At 50.0% G+C, this 27005-nt stretch overlaps 1 protein-coding gene across 2 annotated transcripts in view; it reads right to left on the reverse strand.

Annotated features, from left to right (window-relative positions):
• MTMR4 (myotubularin related protein 4) overlaps positions 1 to 27005 on the reverse strand; it is an 81169-nt gene that overhangs the window by 34700 nt on the left and 19464 nt on the right. Inside the window, exons 1-6 of one of the 2 annotated variants that reach the window (XM_024217158.3) lie at positions 18277 to 18390; positions 13934 to 14023; positions 7444 to 7560; positions 6542 to 6624; positions 6041 to 6207; positions 938 to 1034 (exon numbers count right to left, since the gene is read on the reverse strand). In XM_024217158.3, coding sequence (XP_024072926.2) covers positions 938 to 1034; positions 6041 to 6207; positions 6542 to 6624; positions 7444 to 7560; positions 13934 to 14023; positions 18277 to 18327 — 605 coding nt within the window. In that variant the 5' untranslated portion in view covers positions 18328 to 18390. Of the gene's footprint in view, positions 1 to 937; positions 1035 to 6040; positions 6208 to 6541; positions 6625 to 7443; positions 7561 to 13933; positions 14024 to 18276; positions 18391 to 27005 lie in introns of those variants that run through there. The other variant, XM_024217159.3, reaches the window with a different exon arrangement.

The raw sequence follows: 27005 nt of genomic DNA on the forward strand, positions 1-27005 counted from the left end.
GAGGGGGCGGATTTCATGAGCTTACGCTGTACAGGTCTCTGTGCAGCGCAAGATGATACAATTTTGGGTTTGCACCCCAGAGGGGCTGTGCACCTGAGTGCTGGGCAACTCTGTAGCTGAAGCCTTCCCAGGCACAGCTGATCTCAGTGTCTGTGTCTCTCTGCAGCTGGGTGGGTCCCTACCTGTGTGTGCTGGAGGAGGCTCGAGGGACTGGCTCAGCAGGACAGGGTAAGGGAGCCCAGGCTGGAGGAACAGGCGGGCTCAGTGGTACCCTAGAACATCAGGTGGCACCCCGGAAGGGGGAGCAACCCATCACACAATCCCTGCCCCCAAAAGGGGACAATCTAAGCACAAGACAAGAGACACCAGATGGATACAGACAGACTGATGGGGCAGTACAAAGAAACTATGAGACACAGAAAATGAGACTAAAGAATGCAGGAAAGTTGTGCATTCTTTTATGGGAACCTGGGACGTTTTTATTTCAAATGATCTGAACACTTCAGAGCCAACAACTGATCAGAAAAGGAGCAGTATGGATGGAGAATTCTCAAACAGAAACAGCTTCGCAATATTCCAAAAGGCTTTAATGGAAGAAGCATGCCTACTACCTTTTAAACTGGATACATCAGCATTTGTTGCAACTTACGCTATGAGAAGTACTTGTTGCACCTTAGAGACTAACGAGGACTCCTCGTTCTTTTTGCTGATACAGACTAACATGGCTACCACTCTGAAACCTGTTACGCTACCCCTGTTAGCTTAGGTGCAATGCTGCTCCAATTCCATAACCCAGGGAGAAGAGTGACATATGGCTGGTACACTGTGGGTTATTGGCCAGGATGAGGAAAGGGGTGGGGAGATGCCTGGCTGGTACACTGCCCTGCCAGGGAGTTATATGGGGTGAAGGGTGGGGTCTGGCTGGTACGTTACTCACTTGTAATTGCTGTTGATGTCAGAAACTCTCCAGACATTCTGTAAGTCGAAGTCCATCCTCACAACTTCCATCTCAAACCGGTATTTCACGTGGTCTCCTGGAACAGCACAGGCACAGCACAGTTACGGGCAGCCGGACACAGCCAAGGGAAACCTAAACCTGACAGCTGCAACATTACAGGACTGGATGAGCAAGAGGCCAGATGGTGTCTGAACACTGTGGGATGGGTGCTTTTCCAAATGTCACAATCACTTGCTCAGGTTAAGGGGTGACTTGATTACAGTCTATAAATACCTACACATGGGGAACAAATATCTGATAATGAGCTCCTCAATCTAGCAGACTAGTATAACATGATCCAATGGCTGGAAGTTGAAAGTAGACAAATTCAGACTGGAAATAAGGTGTACATTTTTAGCATGAGATAATAATTAACCATTTGGAACAATTTATCATAGAATATCAGTGTTGGAAGGGACCTCAAGAGGTCATCTAATCCAACCCCCTGCTCAAAGCAGGACCAATCCCCAACTAAATCATCCCAGCCAGGGCTTTGTCAAGCCTGACCTTAAAAACCTCTAAGGAAGGAGATTCCACCACCTCCCTAGGTAACCCATTCCAGTGCTTCACCACCCTCCTAGTGAAAAAGTTTTTCCTAATATCCAACCTAAACCTCCCCCACTGCAACTTGAGACCATTGCTCCTTGTTCTGTTGTTTACCAAGGGTCATGGTGGATTCTCCATCACTGACCATTTTTCAATCTAGATTGGATGTTTTTCTAGAAGATGTACTTAGGGAATTATTATGGGGAAGTTCTCTGGCCTGCATTATACAGGAGGTGATACTAGATCACAATGGTCCCTTCTGGGTTGGAATCTATGAAAACCTGGTAAACAAAAAAGTGAGGGACTGGATGTTAATGAACCAAAGTTGGCAAATCGGAAGTTAGGCCTAAATGGCAAACAGAATAATGAGAGGATGGACTATTCCAACCAACAGCCCACTTTGGGGGCTAGGACGTGCAGCCTGATGGAGGGATTTCTGGAGGAGGGGGAATGCTGGTCAGGACTCCACTCCACTTGTGGGACTCTGTCCTTTGCCCATGGACCCCAAAGGTCTAATGATCATCATGCAGCTCAGACCTCAGAACATCAGCAGGGACACCCGGTCAACAGTGCCACACCAGCAAAGACACCAGCCGGAGACATGTGAGATCATGCTGTCTCCCCTTCCCTTGTGTGTTCCTTTCTGCCCGGCTATTTTTCCTCCTGTCCTACCTCCCTGTCTCTCTTGGCTTTTCATCTGATCCTGAGGTCAACTGTACCATGCAAGATCAGCCCAATGAGACAAGACAGCTCATCCAGCTTTGCCCTGGCTGAGAGAGACTGTTAAAGGAGAGGGACCAGCCAGACAATATCTCAGACCCCAGATGGGAAGATAAGCCAGAGCTCAGTGCAACTACTGTAGTGGCTGATCTACCAACCCACAGCATCTGTCTGCGACTGACCTGACACCCGAAGTCCCGAAAACGTTAACAAAAGCCATATTTTCCCCACCGTTAGTATACTCTCTCTTCTCCCCTTTGTGTCTGTCTGTTAAAAGCAGGAAAAGCGACCATCCTTCACATCTTAGAGCTGAGCAACAAAACTCTTTCCTTGCTACCAAGAAAAGTTGTCCCACAAAATAAGAGAGCACCTGATACATCAATTTTAAAGGGATTTTGATAGGTTTTGGTTACGTTTATCATATCATATAATTCAACTGCTGTTTTAAAGTGCTATACAAATTGTTTGACCTCTTTCTCTTGTGTATTCTAACTAATAAATCTCTAAACTTCAGCATGAATTTCCTAGCATGTTTGCCACGGTACGAAGCAGGCTGAGGACTCTGTATAGCAAACCCCAAATCTTATTTAATACTGTTTAATGTTGGAAGTAATAGCCCTGGTCTACACTACGAGTTTAGGGCGAATTTAGCAGCGTTAGATCGATTTAACCCTGAACCCGTCCACACGACGAAGCCATTTTTGTCGACTTAAAGGGCTCTTAAAATCGATTTCTGTACTCCTCCCCGACGAGGGGATTAGCACTGAAATTGACCCTGCTGGGTCGAATTTGGGGTAGTGTAGACGCAATTCGACGGTATTGGCCTCCGGGAGCTATCCCAGAGTGTTCCATTGTGACGACTCTGGACAGCACTCTCAACTCAGATGCACTGGCCAGGTAAACAGGAAAAGCCCTGCGAACTTTTAAATTTCATTTCCTGTTTGGCCAGTGTAGCGAGCTGATCAGCACAGGTGAGCATGCAGAGCTCATTAGCTCAGGTGACCGTGGAGTCCCAGAATCGCAAAAGAGCTCCAGCATGGACCGAACAGGAGGTACTGCATCTGATCGCTGTATGGGGAGACGAATCCGTGCTATCCGAACTCCGTTCCAAAAGACGAAATGCCTGAATATTTGAAAAAATCTCCAAGGGCATGAAGGACAGAGGCTATAACAGGGACCCGCAGCAATGCCGCGTGAAGCCTACCAAAGAACCAGAGAGGCAAACGGCCGCTCCGGGTCAGAGCCCCAGACATGCCGCTTTTATGATGAGCTGCATGCCATTCTAGGGGGTGCCCCTACAACTACCCCACCCCTGTGCTTCCCTCCTCCCCCACCCCTCCCAGGCTACTTTGGCAGTTATCCTCCCATTTGTGTGACGAATTAATAAAGAATGCATGAATTTGAAACAACAATGACTTTATTGCCTCTGCAAGCGGAGATCAAAGGGGGGAGGGGAGGGTGGTTGGCTTACAGGGAAGTAGAGTGAACCAAGGGGGTGGGTTTTCATCAAGGAGAAACAAACAGAACTTTCACACCGTAGCCTGGCCAGTCATGAAACTGGTTTTCAAAGCTTCTCTGATGCACAGCGCGCCCTGCTGTGCTCTTCTAACCGCCCTGGTGTCTGGCTGCGCATAATCAGCGGCCAGGCGATTTGCCTCAACCTCCCACCCCGCCATAAACATCTCCCCCTTACTCTCACAGATATTGTGGAGCACACAGCAAGCAGTAATAACGACAGGAATATTGGTTTCGCTGAGGTCTAACCGAGTCAGTAAACTGCGCCAGCGAGCTTTTAAACGTCCAAAGGCACACTCTACCAGCATTATGCACTTGCTCGGCCTATAGTTGAACTGCTCCTTACTACTGTCCAGGCTTCATGAGCCGTGGGAGCAAGGGGTAGGCTGGGGTACGTGTGACCGCGCAGTGCTGGCGACTGGGAGAGCAGCCTGAGGCTGAAGCCTCCAGCTGGCATGATATTCCAGGCAGGACTGAATCTCCATTAGACGAAACTTAAAGAAGAGAATGACCTGGAGTCATTCCCATTTTTGTCCAGGCGCCCACGACCGACCTCACTGAGGCCGGCCAGGAGCACCCATGTCTGCCCAGGCGCCCCCGACAAACTTAACCGAGGTCGTCCAGGAGCACCCACAGGACGACGACGACAGCTAGCAGCCGTATTGTACCGTCTGCCGTCCACAAGGCAAGGCAAGGGGATGCTGCTGTGTAGCACTGCAGTACCGCGTCTGCCAGCAGCATTCAGGAGACATATGGTGACAGTGAGCTGAGCGGGCTCCACGCTTGCCGTGGTATGTCATCTGCAAGGGTAACCCAGGAAAAAAGGCGAGAAACAATTTTTTGCAGTTGCTTTCACGGACGGAGGGAGGGAGGCCTGACAACATGTACCCAGGACCACCCGCGACAATGTTTTTGCCCCATCAGGCATTGGGAGCTCAACCCAGAATTCCAATGGGCGGCGGAGACTGCGGAAACTGTGGGATAGTGCAACGCCGAAAGTCGACCCGCTAGCCTCAGTACTGTGGCCGCACACCACCGACTTAATGCGCTTAGTGGGGACACACACAATCGACTGTATCAAATCGATTTCTAAAAAATCGACTTCTATTAAACCAAACTAATTCCGTAGTGTAGACATACCCTTAGGGTCATGGTAAAACCTTTCACTCTTTGGGCCCATTTATTCCATCTAAATTAATACTGCAATTCCTCCAGGCCCCGAATTCCTCTAATCAGCCCCCTGAGGCAGGATCAATTGGGGAGGCATATTCTACAATCGAGGGTCTGGCACTGAGAACATCCTATCCTCAACCTAGATCTGGGACTGTCAGCTCAGGTGCCTCCAACAACCTAAAGTCCTGGAATAGAAGGAGGCACAAGCCAGAAAGAGGGCTTTATCCCCCGCTGGTGGGTGCTGCATGTGTCTGTCTGTGGGAGAGTAGGAATTCAGGTTTAATCACCCTGCTGTACTTGTTGCTCAATGGCCCGAGCACTTTTGGGAGAGGAGATGCAAACAGAATTATTAATGACATACAACCTTTCAAGAAAGCCATGAACATTTAACAGTCCAGAGACAAGATCTACTCAACCTCTGTCAGAACCCAAGGTTGAAGTTGGGGTGATCTCTGGTGAGATTTTTAGCATGTGTGTAGGTTCTTCTATGGCTTAAATGTTTTCTCTGCAATGCTTTTGCCTTAAGAATAAATGTGTTTGCTTATAAAGAGCTGGGTGGTAACTTATAACTGTGGGCAATACACAGATCACAGCCCTAGGAGAGAAAGCAAAGCACAGTCTCGTTCACTGGGGAGGGAGGAAGGGGAACTGTGCAGCCTTAAAAATCCCCCAGTCAGTAAGGAATGAGACAGGGTCTCAGCCCAAAAAGAGGTGATGGCTGGGAGCCAGGAACCTGAAGTGTGTGCCCTTGAGGTTTCCTGAGTGACACGCTGCTAGGCAAGCGGTGAGCCCACTCTGCACCAGCTAAAGCTTCCAGGGGATGGCCAGGTGCAGCACTGGATCTCCAGGTTAGGTCTGGACACAGCAATCCACCAGAAGACAATGCCACCTCCTAGCCAGAGGAAGACGGACAAAGCACACCTGGCTATAGCTACTCCTTGTGTAGCAAAGGACTTAACAGGACCCTCCAGAGGGATTTGGGAGGTGGCTGCAGCAGAACACAAAAACACAGCATAATATGGGTGTGTGGTTTCCCTCCTCCTGGACACACCATGAGGGCTGCACTGACAAAGGGGCTGGTTGGCTCACCTGGGTGGCACAGATGTGCGTGCTGATCCTCCTCATCGGCACAGACCCCCAAGCACCAAGCATGGTAGGCGAATGCAAACAGGTCTTCAGGCTTTGCAGGGCGGGCAATAGCTCGGCTCAGCCTCTTCAGCCATTCCTGGCACTGCTTAAAGGTGGAGAAATGGCACCTGCAGGACACACAGATTCAGTAGGGCCAGTCAGGATGGACAGACAGGGCATTCCATGGCCTTGCAGTTCAACCAGGGGAGGAGAGGGAGATCCAACCTCCTTGGGAGGACCAAGGGGCTCTGAGCTTCCCATCAGAAGGCTGGGACGGACGGACGTGTGCACGCGTGCACACATACACGCGCACACACACACACACACCTGAGAGCACCCTCCAGGATAGCAGGGCTTGACTCAGCAGCACAGACTAGGGCAGGGATTCCCCAACGTCTGCTGGCCACCCCCGTGGCTGGAGAAACCTTACACTGTGGCAATAGGAGGGAACTGTGCAGCTACCTGACCACTTTGGAGTCCTTGCAGATGATGTGAAGTTGGAACATGTCCCGACTCTCCACGCTTTCCATCATCCTTAAAGGCACCTGAAACAGAGAAACGCAGAGAGTCACTTGACAGCATGGGATGTCCCACACCAGCAGGGACCCCAGCCTGACACTCTCTCATTGTGCATCCCAGTCAAGGCTCTCTGAGCAGCAAAGAGAACCCCCCATTTACATAGCTTCATGATCCACAATTTAGAGTCTCCCCCTCTATCCCCACCCTGTCCTCCTCTCTCATTGTCAGGGAGGAACAGACTAGGGAGGGCAGAACAACAGGGGTGCCTGGAACCACTGGATACGGCCTAGCGGGCAAAAGGGTATCACAGATGCAGAAGAGACAAGGGCAGCAGGAAAACAAGGGACTGAAGAAACTTGAGAGTAAGGTACTGTGGGACGAGGCCTCACACTCCAGCAGCGTGGGCCATAGGTCCTGGCACCACACTCCTGGCCTCAATAGAAGAAGAATCATGTCTAGCCTGGTCTGCAAGAACATTTTTCACCGGTCTTAAACCCAACTGCTGGGGGGATTAGAGCCTGCAAGAAAGGAGAATGGCAAGGGAGAAGTCTGACCATCACCCACACGCCAACACAAAGGTCTTCACCCCATGAAGGGGAGGGACAGCATTTCTGTGACTTGCTAATGGCAGTGGAGTATGTCAGGCTGTGTGCCTCTTTAGAGATGCAGCTTCTGCGTCACAGGGCATGTGGCCACCTACTGGAATGACTCCAAGACCTAATTTCATGGAGGATGAGGAGAGACCTGAAAGTGGTTTCTGCAGCCACAGAATACTGCAGCAGCCTAAGAAAGCCAGAGGCCTCAGCTGTGAGTAACAAACCAGTGACAGACAGAGCTGCACTTACGTTGATCACAGAGTCTTTCAATTTGATATGAAGCCGGTAGTTGGAGATGGCGATCACGGCATCATTAGCATGGCCCAAATACTCCACACCCTCACCCTGCAGCACAGTGAATGGGACCTGCAAGGGAGGAGAGACAGTCAGAGCAGCTGTCAGACAAACACACCCACAACTCCTTGTGCAACGGGGAGCCAGCTCTGCTAGTGCCTTCTCCAGGCTATTTCCACATGAAATCTGTAGGACAGTGATCTCAGTGAGACCTGAGTGCAGGCAGCAGGGCACAGTGCACCGCCCCCCATGAATTCACCTCCCAAAGCTCTTCAGTGTGAAACGTGGGGCCCACAGTGGAACGTGGTGCTGAACAGCATCGCTACAGAACTGGGAGAGGACTGGAAGCGTGTCCACAGGCAAGTTTGCTAGACTGACCTGCAATTTGACTCAGCAACGCTTGGGCCCTCAAAGTCACCTTTCCAGGAACATCTGGTTTGTGTTCATACAGCTTCCGGGGGAGCTATTTGTACCACAAGCACTGGTGCTCCTGCCCTGTGCAGACTGGCAGCAAGGTCAGGGGGTGGCAAGGAGAGGGATTTAAAGTCACTGGCTTTCTCACAGTAAACACAGCACTAGCATAAGCAGCAGGTGGAAGGGGAGGGATCTCAACGAAATCACTTGTTTGGAGGCACTTTGCATGTGTCCCAGAACAGGAAGCAAGGTGTCTGTGTAGCCCAAATTGAACCACCTCCCCAGACAGCACCGAGCCATGGAATGGTCCTGCCGTGTTGTGTGTATGTAACAAACAATTAGCTGCAGCATGAGACCCGCTGGCCACAGCCCAAGCAACGAGAAGAGCCAGACACGGAATCTGGCCACAATCGCTGCAGACAGGACTGTACACGAACCACACAACCACTTCTGTGGCTGCCGATAGAAATGAACGTGCAAGACTAATGGACAGGCCATAAACTAGGCCTCTCTCTCTCTCTCTTCCTCAGTCAGGAAGTGACCCAGCTATTTTAAAACCTGGAGGCCATGTACACAGCCAGATGTAATGTTCATCTTGTGCAAAAGAGGGGAGGGAAAGATCCAGAATAACCTAAAATTGGCCACCGCTGTGCTCTCTCTTCTCCCTCCTCCTTAGCGATTCAAAGCCCAAAGCTTTGTTAAGGCAGGCTCCCTCTTCATAAAGCTAGGACAGCCGATCACAACATGTGATTTAGGTGAGCAAATCTCACAAAAATATCAAGTAGCCATAGTGTTCAAATCACAGGCTGTAATGTGTCCACAAGGATTTGATTAAATTATTCCTTACAAATACTTTAACCAGCTCCAATTCCCGTGTTTTAAAACAGATATTCTGTCCTGTTTAATTTCATATACTTTGGTGGCCTACAGGAGTGCTGCCTAAACACTGCATTCCTGGCTCTCCGAATTTTTTTAAGTCATTAAGGATTTCTCCCCTCTCAAGTTATTTGCAGGGCTGTCGATTACTCGCAGTTAACTCACATGATTAACTCAAAAAAATTAATTGCAATTAAAAAAATTAATCCCGATTAATCACATCGTTAAACAACAGAATACGAATTGAAATTTATTACATATTTTGGATGTTTTTCTACATTTTCAAATATATTGATTTCAATTACAACAAAAATACAAAGTGTACAGTGCTCACTTGATATTTTTATTACAAATATTTGCACTGTAAAAATGATAAACAAAAACAGTATTTTTCAATTTACCTCATACAAGAACTGTAGTGCAATTTCTTTATCGTGAAAGTGCAATTTACAAATATAGATTTTATTTTGTTACATAACTGCACTCAAAAACAAAACAATGCAAAACTTTAGAGCCTACAAGTCCACACAGTCCTTCTTCTCGTTCAGCCAATCACTAAGACAAACAAGTTTGTTTACATTTACGGAAGATAATGCTGCCCTCTTCTTATTTACAACATCACCAGGAAGTGAGAACAGGCGTTTGCATGGGACTTTTGTAGCCAGCATTGCAAGGTATTTACGTGCCAGATATGCTAAACATTCATATGCCCCTTCATGCTTTGGACACCATTCCAGAGGACATGCTTCCATGCTAATGACACTCATTAAAAAAATAATGCATCAATTAAATTTGTGACTGAACTCCTTGGGAGAGAATTGTATGTCTCTGGCTCTATTTTACCCGCATTCTGCCATACATTTCATGTTATAGTAGTCTCGGATGATGGTCACTGCAGATTTGACAAAACGCAAAGGAAGTACCAATGTGAGATTTCTAAAGATAGCTACAGCACTCAACCCAAGGTTTAAGAATCTGAAGTGCCGTCCAAAATCTGAGAGGGACGAGGTGTGGAGCATGCTTTCAAATGTCTTAAAAGAGCAACACTCCAATGCAGAAACTACAGAACCCGAACCACCAAAAAAGAAAATCAACCTTCTGCTGGTGACATCCGATTCAGATGATGAAAATGAACATGCGTCGGTCCGCACTGCTTTGGATTGTTATCAAGCAGAACCCGTCATCAGCATGGACGCATGCTACTGCAGTGCCATGAGAACGCATGTTCTCACTTTCAGGTGATATTGTGAACAAAAGAGGGCAGCATTATCTCCTGCAAATGTAAATAAACTTGTTTGTCTGAGCAACTGGCTGAACAAGAAATAGGACTGAGTGGACTTGTAGGCTCTGAAGTTTTACATTGTTTTACTTTTGAATGAAGTTATTTTTTGTACATAATTCTACATTTGTAAGTTCAACTTTTATGATAGATTGCACGACAGTACTTGTGTTAGGTGAATTGAAAAATACTATTTCTTTTGTTTTTTACAGTGCAAATATTTGTAATAAAAAATAAATATAAAGTGAACACTGTACACTTTGTATTCTGTGTTATAATTGAAATCAATATATTTGAAAATGTAGAAAACATCCAAAAATATTTAACTAAATGGTATTCTATTATTGTGTAACAGTGCGATTAATCACAATTAATTTTTTTAATCACACGGTTAATCATGATTAACTTTTTTAATTGCCTGATAGCCCTAGTTATTTATAAATGTTAACAACCTTAAAGGGCACCATCAACTTAAAAACCACTTCTGCCTGAAATCTGTGTACTTAAGAGTTTTATGCAATACCAAAGATTTTACCTGACAGAGACTGGGGAAAACTATTCTCTTTTTGCAGTTTACCATCTGCTTTTGGCAGCACTTTCTGTCTAGTCAGTCACTGTTTCCCATGTTCATGTGGCTCTTTCACATGGCAAATGAGCAGCAAGAAACTTTTTAACAATAGGTTTGTAAAGTTATAACGATTGGAAGGGGGTAATCATGGAACAAACTGACAGGTGGAGCAACTGTCACAATTTCTAACTCATTGTTTGAAGCCAACTTGATCTCAAGTTGATGGTGTCCCTTTGAATCCTACTTTAACTTAAGAGAATAGTACAAATTTGTGCATGTGAATTACTCCTTTGATGCTGAACTGTAAGGTCCGTCAGCAGAAAGCTATCGTTGCAGTGTGCCCGGCTATACGCAGTTCTGTTCAGGATTTGGTTTAGAGCAGGGGTCTCAAACTCAAATGACCACGAGGGCCACATGAAGACTAGTACATTGGCCCCAGGGCCGCATTTACTGACACCTCCCCCCCGCCGCCCAGGCCCCGCCCCCACTCCACCCCTTCCATGAGGCCCCGCCCCTGCCCTACCTCTTCCAACCCCTTCCCTGCCCCCATTCCAACCCCTTCCCTGAAATCCCCACCCTAACTCCGCCCCCTCCCTGCCCCCGGGGGGGCAGGAGGGGTGTGGGGTGTGGCGGGGGCTCAGGGCAGGGAGTTGGGGTGTGGGGTGCAGGAGGGGTAAGGGGTGCGGCAGGGGGCTCAGGGCAGGGGGTTGGGGTGCAGCAGGGGGCTCAGGGCAGGGGGTTGGGGTGCAGCAGGGGGCTCAGGGCAGGGGGTCAGGGTGCAGGAGGGGTGCAGCAAGGAGTCGGTGTGTGTGCTGGGTGCGGCAAGGGGTTCAGCTGCAGGAGGGGTTCGGGGGGTGGGCTCCGGCCCAACGCGCACTGGGGGCAGGGCAGGCTCCATGCCTGCCCTGCCCCCGCACCGCGCCACTCCGGGAAGCCGACGGAATCTGGGGAAGGAGGGGCGCAGGGATGTGTGTGGCTGTTGCTTCAGGCACCGCCCCCAGCATCTCCCATTGACCGCGGTTCCCGGCCCTCCTTCCCCAGGTTCCGTCTGCTTCCCGGAACGGCGCGGGTGCAGGGCAGGCAGGCAGGGAACCTGCCCTGCCCCCGGTGTGCGTCGGGCAGGAGCCGCTCTAGGTAAACGCTGGGGGAGAGCGGGGGGGGGGCCGCGAGGAGCTCGCGGACCGCAGAAAATAACCCTGCGGGCCGCATGTTCGAGACCCCTGGTTTAGAGGACGTGCCTCTCACAGAATGGTGAAATGACAGACCAGTCGTCCCACCCATATTCTTCTGTGAACTTCCTCGTGATCTGACCCCATGCCATCCCTCTCACAAACCAGTATCTTCCGTTTTCCATGACCCTCAATTTTCCACCCCTTATCCTTTCCTCAGCTTAGGGCCTATGAATGTAGTTCAGCACGGCCCTGCCATCTGGCCAATGAACTTGGGAACAGTAGAACAGCAAGTGTGAGCCTGGCTCCAGGTACAGAGGAGGACAGCAGACATGTAAGGGAGTGGACTGCGCTGAAAGCAGCAGGAGAATCGAGCAGCTTTGGTCAGAGCATTGATCTGTGACACTCTCCTTGCTCGCATAGGTGCCTCCATGGCAGCATCTATATCTATATGTCATCCCAAAGCCTCTTCAGGGGTGTCTCTCCTTCCAGCCTGGGATGTTGCACTCCAAATGATTTTATGAAAATATGCTAATGAGTGTGAATATAATGTAACTGGAATATGCTTCATGCAAAAGGTCTCTTGTAAGGTATCATTACAAAGCTTATAATCTACTGAGTGTGTTCATCCTATTTGTATGAATGTATCATTCTTGTATCTGAAACTAGGAATATAAAATATAACTCTGAGGTCTGATTGTAGTTATGCAAAGTGTGGGCCATTAATGGTGGTTTAGGATCTTGATGGCTCCCATCAACTAGGACAACTGACTGTAGATGGCTCTGTTTGCTTGCAGGCCTTCCTGTGAGTCAGGCTGGGAGGAATGAAGGCTTGGAGGTCTCACAGGACATGTGACCATGTCACCTGGTACTGGAATCCATCTTAAACCTGGTGCTTTTCCATTTAGAAGGAGGGGTGGGGACCCAGAGAGAAAAAAGATTCCCGCCTTGTGCCAAAGCTATATAAGGGGGTGGAACAGAACAAAGGAGGCTGCAGTCATGAGAAATCCCCGAGCTACCACCTGAGCTGGAACAAGGACTATACCAGGGGAAGGACTGGGCCCAGACTAGAAAGGAGTCTAGCCTGTGAAAGAAGTTTATTGGACCATCTCTGAGGGTGAGATTTACCTGCATTTAGTTTCCTACTGTATTAGGCTTAGACTTGCATGTTTTATTTTATTTTGCTTGGTAATTTACTTTGTTCTTTCTGTTATTACTTGAAACCACTTAAATCCTACTTTTTATATTTAATAAAATCATTTTTTGCTTATTACCGAACCCAGAGTAAGTGATTAATACCTGGGGGAGCAAACAGCTGTGCATATCTCTCTATCAGTGTTATAGAGGGCGAACAATTTATGAGTTTACCCTGTATAAGCTTTATACAGAGTAAAACGGACTTTTTGGGGGTTTGAACCCCATTGGAAACTGGGTGTCTGGGTGCTAGAGACAGGAGCACTTTCTAAGCCGTTTTCAGTTAAGGCTGCAGCTTTTGGGGGATGTGGTTCAGATCTGGGTCTGTGTTTGCAGCAGACTGGCATGTCTGGCTCAACAAGGCAGGGTTCTGGAGTCCCAGGCTGCCAGGGAAAACGGGTTCAGAGGTAGTCTCAGCACATCAGGTGGCAGTCCCATGGGGATCTCTGTGACCCAACCCATCACACAGCCGCTCTGGTCTGCGCCTCCACAGTACGACAAAGCCACATCACCACACACTGGACCAGATCTGTTGCTGGATGCTTAGCGCCACACTGAGACAGTTTGGCCCTACAGCCAGCCTAAGTGGCCCAGGAGGGTCTTCCATCAGCAGAGAGTCAGCGTAGATGCTGTTGCAACACTCACTCCCCTCTCGCTGACAGCACAGCAGGAGAAGGGAGCACGCCCAGGACAACTCTGCACTACGTCATTCCTCAGTTACGTTCCCATCCCCTTGTGGCTACGGCAGCAAAGTGTAAATCAGAACATCTTGGTGTGGAGGAAGAGGAGGGTCGGGAGGAGCACACAGCAGCCGTGAGTCAGCAGCCTGCAAGCTCAGGGAAGAAGCCTGTTCTCTGAAGGTAACCTCTACCACTCATGAGCCTGTGGCCTGGGATTTATACAGTGTTCTCCAGTGGATGGTTTCCTGGGTTCTTACATCCTTACCTGTAAAGACTCTTCCTCCTTAACCAGCTCTTTCGGGGGGAACAAGTCCTTGGCCTGGATGTACTCCAAACTGGGAGGGCCTTCTTCACCCTGCATTCCAAACAGAACACACACTCAGGCAAGAAAAGTCTGGCAGCAGTTTGAGGTGAATTGGACAAGGTGCTTCAGGGTTATGGATTTGGAAAAACAGTGGGTTTTTTTTTTCACTTTTGAAAAGTAACTTTTTTAACCTAAAGTATCTCTCAGACATCATGCACTAATTCCCACTTTGTTATAGACATTACTGTTCAATGAGAATACAGCACTAGATCATTTTTATTAGGTCGAGTGGAAACCTATGGAATTAGATGATAAAAGATTGATACTTTGGAAGCTTCATGAAAGTCTCTGAACATTTAACCTCCATGAGTGGTCTTGTGGTGCTTACAAACTTGAAGTCCCATGAAACAAATACCGAGGATAAGACTGAGAATTTCCATTATGAGCCTAGAACAAGATTTTCAGAAGTGACTAGAGATTTTGGGGACCTCCATTTCTGGTGCCCACTTGAGACCCTGTAAAGAGATCTGATTCACAGAGGCCCTGTTAGGATACGTCAAACTGGGAACCCCAAATCACTAGCAAGTATGGAAATCTCACCCTACTTTTCACCCACTTCTAAACTGTGCAAAATAGCAATTTTTTCCCTCTCTCATTTAAGGACTTGTTTCCTTTCTTAGAAGAAGATTCTTTTGAAGTAGATATTAACTGGACAAGGTAAGACTTTGGGAGAAATGCAGTTTAGATGTCTAACTTTCATTGAAAGATCTCTTGTAAACTAATTTTCTTCTAGAGTCTCTCAAACTGGTTTTATTCGTTGGTCATGAGTGAGGTCTAGGTTGGAGAAAACACACACACTTCACAATTATCAAAAAAACAAAAGCTTGTGACTTTAAAATAAAATACCTTTGTATTGTGCCTGAGCCATTTGGGGAAGAAACTTGAAATCTGGCACAAGGCTAGTCTCCATGACAGACCATGGTGGCCTAGTTATTTGGCCAAGTTATAAGGGTTTAAATATACATATCACACCAGCACAGTAATTTCATACCAGACTTTTAAAATGAAGATGTCAGCATTCTCTAGTGTTGAATATAAAACTCAGAGGCAAAGTGCACATGGACTCATCCTCGTTACTCCGGGGGGAATTCTGCGCTACTGCGCAATGCCGAATTTTGCAGAAATTGATGTTTTTGGCACAGAATTTCCTTTCTCCCACAGAAATGGGCTGCAGTGCTGCTGGCCACCACTAGAGGGCCACGGGACCCAGAAAAGCCCAGCTCACACATAGAAGACATTGCCAGGGGGAGTGGGAGAGAGCTCGAGGGTTCCTGGCAGCTGCCGTTCCCAGCATGCCCTGAGGGAAGGAGAGGGCAGTGCGTGGGAAACTCCACACAAGCTTGGGACCGAGCATCAGGCGGCTTCTCCCACTGGATCCCTGGGCTCTGGGAGGTATGGCAGCGGGTGTCTGGGCTGGGGGGGGGGGGGGGGGGGGGCAGCGGGGCTCTGGGGGGGGAGGGGCTGTGGGTGTCTGGTCCCCCAGCTGAGCAGGGTGCAGGGGGGTAGGGAGAAACAGGATCAGAGAAACAGGAACTGGGCTGTCATAGGGGTTTCTTTAACTCTCTACTCCTGGGGGAACTTTTGTGTGTGTCTCCGTTGTTACAGACATACTTGCTGACAGGTATTTTGAAATAAATTATCAAAATAATTGAAACTGGTGTGATTATGTAGTGTTACTTTGACAAATAAAATGTGCAGATTTTTAATTTTTTGGCACAGAATTGCCCCAGGAGTATCTCGTGGAGAACAGAGTGCAGGCCCAGCACCTCACACAAATACACACCATGGGCCTAATACTTCTCTCTTCCCCGCAACCAGAGCGTGCCCTCCCACACACTCCACAATGCACAGAACATCGGGCTAACACTTCACACACCTCCCCCCGCGGGGCACCGTGCACCAGCTAGCACCTCACACATCCATGGTGTGACCAGATGTCCTGATTTTATAGGGACAGTCCCGATATTTGGGGCTTTGTCTCATATAGGCGCCTATTATCCCGCACCAGATTTTTCACACTTGCTGTCTGGTCACCCTCCTATACGCACAAAGCACACACTCCCATGCCCTAGCGCTCTGTCCGGTGCCAGAGCAGTGTGCTATCAGCTCACACACAGGCCTTGGGGTTCTCCCGAGGGCAGCCGACAGACACACCCACCTGGCATGGAGTGAATAGTACTTATGTCTAGATAATCTGTGGCCGTAGGGTCGTCAGACCTCCACCTTGGCATTCACTAAGGCCCAGAACTGCTAGCCATAAAGATAGCAAGGAGCTCCACTAGCATCTGGGTAGCACAATAGGGATGTGAAGCAAGCTGCAGCCCACCGCACAAGGGGCTCTACTAAGGAGCTGGCTCGGTATAGGTATGAAACCAGTTCTGAGAGCCACCTTCTTCCCATCACTTACAGGAGATGCTTTAATCCAGCTTCAAGAAGTTCTGCAGCCTGTTTGCATAGGGGTTGGGTTGAGCAGTTCTGGTGGCCCCTTCTGGCCTTGCAATGTATGGATCTGTGGGTCCCCCTGCTCATCCCCTTCCTTCCTGGGCCTTGGGGGAATGGGATTGCCTGCATTGCCCTCAATATGCTCATAACACTGCAGCTCTGCATTAAGATAATGACTAATCCAGTGTCATGCTTCAAGGTTTCAGCCAGCCAGTTGCCTGTAGGGATCAGGAAGGCATTGTTTTCCCAATGCACAATTGGCTACACATATCTGGGATTTTTTTTGCCCTCCTCTGAAGCATCAGTGATTCTCCACAGCTGGAGATGGGACCCCAGGCAGGCTGGACCAGTGCTCTGAGGTGACACGGGGAATCCTTTCTAGCTGCCAGGCTAGTGTGTCTCGGTTACATGCTCAGAGTCCAACTGATCGCCAGACTTGGGGTTGGAAAGGAATTCCCCCTCACCTCCCACATCAGATTAGCAGGGATCTTGAGGTTTTTATCACCTTCTACTGCAGCATGGGGTCTGGCTCACCTTCTGGGACCAGCTGGGCACATCTCACCTAATCAGCTCCCTGTCATTGCAGGGGTTGTGGCCATCAGTAGCAACTCAGTCTCTCCTGTTCGCCGCCTGTACGCACAGTTTAATCTCCTGGGGACTGAAATGCTTTGGTCTATTTTAAGACTTTGGGCTCCATACAGAGGTCACTGGATGAAACTTCATGGCCTACTAGATGATCCACTTGCCCCCTCTGGTCTTAAAGTCTATGAAACTTCCCTTTCAATCACTATAAAAACACGGCATCACTCCCAGCTGGAAGCCAACTCACTGTAATTCCCTAGTGACCAGCCATGTTGCAGGTGCCTGTATGTAGATAACAGGGAGACTTCCACAGGCTTCTGCCCCTACTGGTCACCAGTAATGAAGCGGGCAGGCTCCCTGGAGAGTCTCCAGGGGCACAGCAATGGCTTGGAGCAAGACCCCTGCAAGCCACCAGTCAGCTCCCACCCAGCTTCACTCGCTGCTAGCCAAGTAGTGATGAAGCAGGAACGCACAAAGGCAAGGCAGTAGCGGTGTCACTCCAGGGGACAGACAGTGAGCAAGGCCTATGGCCAGGTGGCTGCAGTGTGCCATCCCCCAGAAGTGGGTACCTGGACTGCCACACCAGACATCACTATGCCACCCACTAAGTAATGCCGGGGGAGGGGTGGGAAGGGGTGGGAGCAGCCCCTGGAACAGAACTTCAGCCAGCTGTGTCTCCTCATTTCCTTCCCAGCATGTCAATAGGGTGGGAGCTCTGGGATCCCCTCCCTATTTGTCCCCTTCCCAGGCAGCATCAGGCAGGGTGGGTACTCAGGGATTCCCCCCAGGTGCCTGCTGCTGTCATACTGTAATTTTCCAGCTGCAGACAGGGGCTGGCTAGGAGTCTGCGCAGCACAGCACACTCAGTCTGGCCTCGCTGGCCGACTCACAGCTATGGGCTAGTTAGAGCTGTGGCCTCGGGAAACTGCAGGCAATCGCTGCAGGACTAGTAGGGTCCAGGGCTTCTCCCAGGAGCACGTGGAATCAGTGGGATGGAAGATTCCTTCCCCCAAGAAAAAGCAGCTGGGGCAGAACGAGAGCTGCATGTCGAGCCCAGGCAGGGGAGCGAGGATCTGCACGACGCCCAACTCAAGGACAGGCTGCGTCTGGGACGGCTGCCCCTTCCCTGCCTCAGGACAGGCGCTGGAGAGGAAACCTGGCCTGCAGCCCTGCATGCAGACACTTAACAGACAACAGGGAGGAGAAGAGAAGGCACTTACAAAGCAGTTGAGCATGGAGCAGGAACTGCGGCCCGGCAGACTCATGTTCATTTCCAGAGGTGACGGCTGGGCTGGGCGCACACAAGCAGCATCGCCCTTCTCTGGTCCTTTGCTGCTGCCGGCAGCGACTCTCACACAATCACACCCGATTAGTGCAGCCTTCCCATCCCTCACAGGAGGGCAGGCGCATCCCTGCTGCAAGCGACTACAGCAGCTGTGCCTGCTGACAATGGAGCTGGGGGAGGGAGGGTGGAGAGACTCCACCTACCTCCTAAGGAAGCAGAGCAGACCCTGCCATCCGAGTGCCTCCTTGACAGACTGCATGGAAAATGGAGACACCAGCAAACCGGCCCGAAGGATTCACCCCCTCGCCACCCTCACAGGCAGAGCCGGGATTCTGCTGACACATCCCCCCTTCAAACTGAGCTGCAAGCGGAGGGAGAGGAGCCTGCTGGGAAATGCAGTCCTGGCCTGCAGCACACCCCAGAGGCACCTGCCACCCAGCCAGCATGTGCAGGAATGTGCAGGAACAATAGCAAGCAGCTCGCTTTGTGCGCTCACCCTGAGCTCCTCCTCCCCCAGGAGGGACCCCAGGGCCTGGCTCCAGCTCCAGGCTTGCTGCTTGGGGATACTCAGTTCCACAGAACCACAGCAACTGGGTCCCAAACCTCCCTGAACTGCAACTCACCAGTGCTCACAGCCTTCCCCACCCAGCAGATAAACTCTGCCTGATCAGGCGGAGGGGACAAAGGGGCTGTCCTCTCCCACCCTGCAGCCTCCACAAGTACACACCCTCTATGTCCACTGCCCTGCCCAGGCAGAGCACAGAGCACTTAGGGGGCACTGCCCCATTGGCCTTATCTACACTAGGGTCAAAATGTAGCTAGCCCGAGGACAACTGCCCTGGTGTTAGCACAGCTGGAAGCCCTAGTGCAGACAAGGCTCCCGTGGCTGCCAGCACTTTTCACGCTGTATCAATCAGCCTGTCTGAACAGTTTTAAACTGACTGTTTAAAATGGCTATCGGAGCCTTGCCTATGCCAGGGCTCCTAGTGCTGCCAACCCCAATGCAGCTGCCCTGGATAAGCAATAGCAACAGTGGGAAATGTTCAGAAAATCTCTCCAGTGCAGACAAGCCTGCGGAACAGAAGCCTCTTCGCTCTCACAGGCCAGTGTTGCGCCCCTGAGCATTGCCTCTACCATCACCTCAAGAGGGGTTTCTTCCTGTTGACTAGCACAGGTCTGCTGCAAACAACAAAGATGCTAATGCTTTTCAAAGAAGAGGTCACAGGACTCCTTTACAATGGAAAGAAGCGGTCACACACACACTCTCTATATAAATTGTGGGTTTCTAGTTCATATTTAAACAAAGGACAAGGGAGAACTTCTGTCATTTACCTGTAGAGGAGCTCGGGGGGGGGGGGGGGGAGAGGGGGCGGCAAATGGGGACAGTGGATTAGCTGGGTGTTTCTGTTTGACAAATACAGCAGGAAAGTGTGTAACAAATGATTTACCCTGGTGATTATTCGCCAGTAAAAGTGTTATGGAACTTTCTCTCTAGATTTGTACCGACAGAACTGGGTGCTGATACCAGGGCAGAGATAAGGTTGTTCATCAAGACTTCGCTTTGAATTTCCATACTTCAATATCAGCTTTAAAAGAGCTGAACAATCTGACCTGACCATCTGCCGGCTAAGCCCCTGTGCTTGTTCGGCCCATTTAGAAATCTTTAGTTAATGAAGTTTGGTCTTTTAAAAATAAGTGTGTACCCATCTCTTAAAACGAAACTCCTGCAGAACAGCTGAGCCTGCCCCCAGCTGGAGACAGACCTGAAGCTAAACCCCCAGCAGAATTTGGGGAAATTTTAGCTCCAAACTTTGCAGAATTCTCTCTTTTTTCAAGGTGGAAACACAAGTGCAGCTTTCCCACAAGTGCAATAGTGCTATGGTTCCGTATAATTAACCAAGAAGGACACAGCCAGTGCTCTCCGAATAATTAGCATGGAAATGAGAATGTTACATACAGAGCACAACTTCCCTGAATGGGTCATGGGGAACAGAGACTCCTGAACACGAGTCTCCAGGAGCCTTGCCTGCCTAGCTTACTGGAGATGTTTTCTAAACGCTATCAAGTCATGACAGTCCTTGGCTGGCAGTGTCAAGGAGCATTCTCCCCACCACCATGCCTGGAGGGAGTAAAGCATGGTGGAACATTACAATGCCCTTATCCACATGCCTCCCACAACTCCAGCCAACGCTGCTTACTACTGCCCTTTGGTTAGTGTCGGGGTGTTAAATGTACACATTGCAAGTTCGATCCAGCTTCCAGCATGCAGCTCCCCTCACTGCAACTTCCCAAAGCATTGGCCCACCAGTGCCTGCCAGCCACAGCTCAGAGGGCCAAGGAGGGAGACGCAGCCAGAGACAGGGAGAAAAGACTCTCCCTTGGGGGCTGGGGAAGGAAAGTACTGGAAGGGAAAGGATGGAGAGGAGAAAAGAGTTATGGGGAAAGGACTCCACTGTGGGTGTGGGGAAAGAGAACAGGGGAAATTCACAGAAATGTGGCAATGTAGGGGCATGACTGGCCACGGCTGGGGGGCACACAAAGGAGTCTTTGAGGGATGGAGGGGGATGGCTGGCCATGGGCAAGGGGCACAGACATGAATCATAATACTCAAAAACCAGTGGGAGAACACTTTAACCTGTCTGGCCATTCTATGACAGACCTGCGGGTGGCTATCTTAAAACAGAAAAACTTCAAAAACAGACTCCAACGAGAGACTGCTGAGCTGGAATTGATATGCAAACTAGACACAATCAACTCAGGATTAAATAAGGACTGGGAATGGCTGAGCCATTACAAACATTGAATCTATCTCCCCTTGTAAGTATTCTCACACTTGCTTCTTATCAAACTGTCTGTACTTGGCTATCTTGATTATCACTTCAAAAGTTTTTTTTCTCTTACTTAATTGGCCTCTCAGAGTTGGTAAGACAACTCCCACCTGTTCATGCTCTCTGTATGTGTATATATATCTCCTCAATATATGTTTCACTCTATATGCATCCGAAGAAGTGGGTTGTAGCCCACAACAGTTTATGCTCTAATAAATTTGTTAGTCTCTAAGGTGCCACAAGTACTCCTGTTCTTTTTTAGAGGATGGGAGGTTTCACAAAGGTATTTACTTTAATTGTCTCTCAATGGGACATTTAACTTGAGTAGTTGAACAGTCACATCCTGCAATCAGACACGACTGCAAAATGAGCCTCATGTCAGTGACCCACAGACCGGAACTGACCACTATGCTGCATGTGGTGTAGCCACTCTGTGCCGACAGGAGAGAGCTCTTCCATCGGCATAATAAACCCGCCTCTGTGAGAGGCGGTAGCTGTGTCGGCGGGAGAAGCTCTCTTGCCGACATAGCGCTGTGCACACCGGAACTTAGGTCGATTTAACTTACGTTGCTCGGGGGGGGAGGGGCTTATTCACACCCGAGTGACGTCAGTTATACCAAAGTAAGTGGTAGTGTAGACCTGGCCTTAATCAAATTTCAGGCTCGGCAATTTCTGAAAGTGCCTCCTTTCCTATGCCGGACCCCACCGGTCGAGGTTGGAGTAAGTTAACCATATCTTAAAATTAAAAAAAAATCACATAATTATTTGGTCACTTCATTTAGGGATCTGAAATGTCCCCAGGGATGACAAGTGACCACTGACGTTTTTGGCTGCAGTGTGCACCCAATGTCACTCCTGCCAGCTTCTGGCTCAAGCGAGGCAGGCGTACGTCTCTCTCTGAGGAAGGGTGTCTGAATGAGTTTACCATGAAAGACTGAACACATCCCTAACATTTCCTCTGAGCAGCAGCACAGCTTTGGTAGTGACTGTACTCATTCACTGCAGAGACTGGTCAGCACCATGAACGCTTGGTGCCACTGGACTTTTTCCTGTAATTTATGTCGCTCAATGGGTAGTGATCAATGGCTCCGTGTCTAGTTGGCAGCCAGTATCAAGCGGAGTGCCCCAAGGGTCGGTTTTGTTCAATATCTTTATTAATGATCTGGAGGATGGTGTGGACTGCACCCTCAGCAAGTTTGCAAAGGACACTAAACTGGGAGGCATGGTAGATACTCTGGAGGATAGGAACAGGATACAGAGGGACCTAAATAAATTAGAGGATTGGGCCAAAAGAAATCTGATGAGGTTCAACAAGGACAAGTGCAGAGTCCTGCATTTAGGACAGAAGAATCCCATGCACTGCTACAGACTAGGGACTGAGTGGCTGGGCAGCAGTTCTGCAGAAAAGGACCTAGGGGTTACAGTGGATGAGAAGCTGGATATGAGTCGACAGTGTGCCCTTGTTGCCAAGAAGGCTAACGGCATTTTGGGCTGTATAAGTAGGGGCATTGCCAGCAGATCGAGAGACGTGATCATTCCCCTCTATTCGACATTGGGGTGGGGCCTCATCTGGAGTACTGTGTCCAGTTTTGGGCCCCGCACTACAAGGAGGATGTGGAAAAATTGGAAAGAGTCCAGTGGAGGGCAACAAACATGATTAGGGGGCGGGAGCACATGACTTATGAGGAGAGGCTGGGGGAACTGGGATTGTTTAGTCTGCAGAAGAGAAGAACGAGGGGGGATTTGATAGCTGCTTTCAACTAACTGAAAGGGGGTTCCAAAGAGGATGGATCTAGACTGTTCTCAGTGGTACCAGATGACAGAACAAGGCGTAATGGTCTCAAGTTGCAGTGGGGGAGGTTTAGGTTGGATATGAGGAAAAACTTTTTCACTTTTTAGGAGGGTGGTGAAGCACTGGAATGGGTTACCTACAGAGGTGGTGGAATCTCCTTCCTTACAGGTTTTTAAGGTCAGGCTTGACAGAGCCCTGGCTGGGATGATTTAGTTGGGAATTGGTCCTGCTTTGAGCAGGGGGTTGGACTAGATGACCTCCTGAGGTCCCTTCCAACCCTGATATTCTATGATTCTAATTCTACCACTTTCTGTAGTTAGAAAAAACACAAACATTTTGACTGATGAAAGGAAAGAACAGGCCACGTCAGGTGTCCCACAAAATGTTCTCAGGACACCAGAACATCATATGAAACCAAGACTATCCTATTAAAAGCAGGACATATGGTCTCCAGGCCTGGGGACACTGCATCTCTCTGGGTGTTCCCCACAACTGGCCAAAAAGGCCCATGCTTGGCAAGCTCTGGGTCACATTACCAGTCTTTAGGCTCAGTCAGGCTTTTCAATGAATACATGACATTTGCTTACTGGATGCTTTGGGTCAGGGAAGTCTTATGAAAAGCAGGTTTTTCAGGAGTTACTGAAAACAAATAAAACACAAGTCGCCCAGACAATGTCTCAAGCCTTTGCATGCTCCCTGCAGCATCTCCAAGCCATGCGGGATGCCATCCAGAGTGGTGCCCCTCCTAACAATGGTGTATAACAATAATGCTGTATGAGCATCGGAGAAAGGAACCAAGGTTCTCTCCAACCCCCTGACCAAATAGTGACTATGCTGAGCACTGCCCCAGGACATTGAGAACATTCACTCATGCCACGCATTCCAGCAGGAAAAGCTTCTCTTCACGCAGAATCAATTAGTAACTTTGAGAAAATGGTGCATATTTATTCAAGCTGATATATTTTTGCCTCAATCTCATCTCTGCCCTAGTTTACAAAGCATGTTGGGTCTTTAGAGTTTGCAGCCTTGAAACCAGGCTGTTTCCCAGTAAGGGGTACAGGAAAGTGTAAAATATTTATGAGTTTCTAACAAAGGTGTATTTTTACTTCTCTAGCTCCAAAATGGCTAGGTTCATTTTCTTCAAGCTTGGCAAGAAATTCTCCTCTGGCCTCACAAAGTGCACCGGTTTTCAGACCAGGGGAGGGTGCTTGGTAATGTTACAGCAGAGCACAATATAGGGTTTCTAATAGGACAATGGTTGCATGCATGACTAATAGAGTCACTAGCTAATGCAGCTCCATAATCAGAGAGATTAGAGGCAGCAGACTTCTTAGATCGTTCTGTGTCTCAGGGCCAATGCAGGAGCACGCTCTATGTATGCTCTCCAAGCACCTGAACCTGCACGGCACTGAAATCATTGCCAATTTTGCGAGAGTGCAGGCTGCAGGATTGAGCCACTATTATCACTTCCATTTCAGGGTTTAATAGACCAACCAGGGGGGCTTCCTCCAATTCCCCTGGAAGATTCTGCCATTTCTTTGATCTCGGGGGTAGGAAAGTTTTCCTGATGTTCTACCGAAACTGTCCCTTTCTTAATTTCATCCCATTACTCCTTGTGTTGAACTAAATAATAATTCTCTCTCCCTTTTCACAGACTTTAGATATTTGTAAACTTGTGTCCTACTTTCTAATGGTTGCTTGGTTAAAATAGACCTAGTTAGCACTTTGAATTTGAAAGAGATTAAAACTCTCCCGCCCTTTGATCATTTTTGCTGCACCTCTCTGAGCTCCCCTCATCCTGTTGATCCCCTTCTAGTAAAACTGAGCACAAAACTGAATATAATTGAATATAATGCTTCTGGTCCAGTCTCATTAGACCCATGCAAAGAGGGATTCGCTGTCTACCTGCTCTGAGACATGATCACTCTGCAGGTACTGTTACATTCAAACTCCCATCTGATTTACTATCCCCAATACCTCTTCAGCTGGTTTCTTTCAGCATTACTGCTTTCTAGCTTACTTCCCTCCCATTGATTTTGTATGATTTGGATTATTTTCCCTCAGAAAGGTTTTTTCCAATCTCATTTTGTTACTTTGTGGCCACATTCTTACTTCCTCCACATCCGTTTGTATTTTTCTTTCCTCACTGCTGTTTGAAATTCCTCCCCAGTGGCCAGGGTGCCCGGTGCCACTGCACCTGCTGCGGCACCGTCAAAGCGGACTGCCCCGCCTGACTTGCCTGGCCCACTGACTGTCGACTTGGAAGGGAGGCTGGGCTGGCATACAATCTACCACCATCCCGGGACGGAGACGAGTGACGGCGACGTGAGCTGTGCCGAACCCGAGACTGTGATCCCGGCATGGAGGAGTGGGAGTACGGTCTGTAGAGGTTGCTCTGTGAATGGCTCCGATGGGCGGATCCGCGATGGTGGGGTACGGGCTATCAACGCCTGGGGCTGCGGGAGCGGTGCCGTGGCGGGGACCTTGAATGGGACAAAGAGCAGGAGCAGCGTCAACGTCCATACCGTGAGGGGCTACGATAGCTTCTCGGAGATAACGACCTCCGGTGCTGTCTGTCCTGGTCTTGGAGGGCCACGCTCTCATAGTGAGGTCTACGTTCCCTCAAGGTGGAGTGGTGCCTGGAACCCCTGCTGTCCGGCACCCAGCCAGACAATCTAGTGGGGGTCGACGGGGACAGGTGCGGGCTGCGCACGGGATGGTCACTGTGCAGAGAACGGCGTCGGGAAACTTCCCTCGACTGTGAGTGGTACTGTAGTGAGTCGGTGTAGCTCCCCGCCGCCCCGGAAGGTGAAGAGCCCATCCAGAGGCCGGAGTAGGCGGAGCTAGGGAGTTCTGAGCCCGCCCCTCAGAGGGTCAGGCGGCGACCCGGAAGTATAAAGCCGGGCCCTCAGAACTCAGTCTGGCCCCAGCCGCCGGAGAGACCAGACGTCTCCAGCCTAGCTCGGGGCTGGGAAACCTCCGCAGACCAGAGTGACCGCCAGGAGCCGCTGGGCCTGCCCTGCGCCCGCTACCCCGAGGAGCCGCCGGGCCTGCCCTGTGCCTCCTATCCGGAGGAGCTCCTGGACTTGCCAAACGATCCCTGGCCGGACGAACCCATGGTCCAGGATCCCCGTGAGGCCGACGCCAGCATCCAGGTAGGCCCAGAGGGGGAGTCTGGAAGTAGCCCGGGGGCAGCCGACCCCAGTCTGGCTGCAGCACTGCCAGAGCCGATGTCAATGTGTTGCGGCCAGGATCCCCACTGATGAAGCAGCGGGTCTTCTGCCGCTGCTAGGGCCCCGGGCCGAGACACAGTGGAGTGGGAGGGCCTGCGTCCCCCCTGCCACCCAACCTGTGGGTGGCAGTCTCCCCCTCCCCAGGCCTGTTGAGGCTCAGGCCTATTACTGTGGCTCAGCCCTGCCTGAGGGCCTGAGCTCCGCCTCAGTGTTTGTTGCCCCGCCCTGACCTAGGGCCTGGGCTAAATACTTTGTTTGCTGTTGCTCAACCCTGACTAAGGGTCTGAGCCCTGACCTAACGCTGGTGCCCGCCCTGAGCTGGGGTCGGGCTTCCTGTATCTTTCAGGACTGCAAGGGCTGCCGGGCGAGACCCGACAGCCAGACAAAGCACTCAAGCCCCAGCAGGTAGTGAGTCGGTGTGGCTCCCCGCCGCCCTGGAGCGAGTCGAGCCCCGGCCAACTCCTGTACAGGTACCATCCAGGCGGCGACAGTGGGGGTTCAAGTGGTGGCTTGCCTCTGGACCGGGGAGCTGCTGACGTCGGTGCGACCAGTACCGGTAGAGACGTAACGTCTCGAGCTGCCTGCAGGGCCTCCAGCATGGAGGGCACCCGAATGTGGCCACTGGCGTCCAGGGAGGCCAGCTCGGAGTGGGCCGGGCTACTCCGCTCGACTTGAGTCGGAGGCCGCGAGGCCAATGGTGATTGAGAGTTGTCCAACGTGGGTCTAGTCTCTCCCCCAGCTTTGCTCCGGTGCGTTGGCGGATAAGACCTCTTCTTCTCCTTTTTAGAGAGTGTCCCGTGGACAGGGAGTG

The sequence above is a fragment of the Terrapene carolina genome, unplaced genomic scaffold (genome assembly GCF_002925995.2).
Source record: "Terrapene carolina triunguis isolate 2854851 unplaced genomic scaffold, T_m_triunguis-2.0 Scaffold454, whole genome shotgun sequence".
NCBI lineage: Eukaryota > Metazoa > Chordata > Testudines > Emydidae > Terrapene > Terrapene triunguis.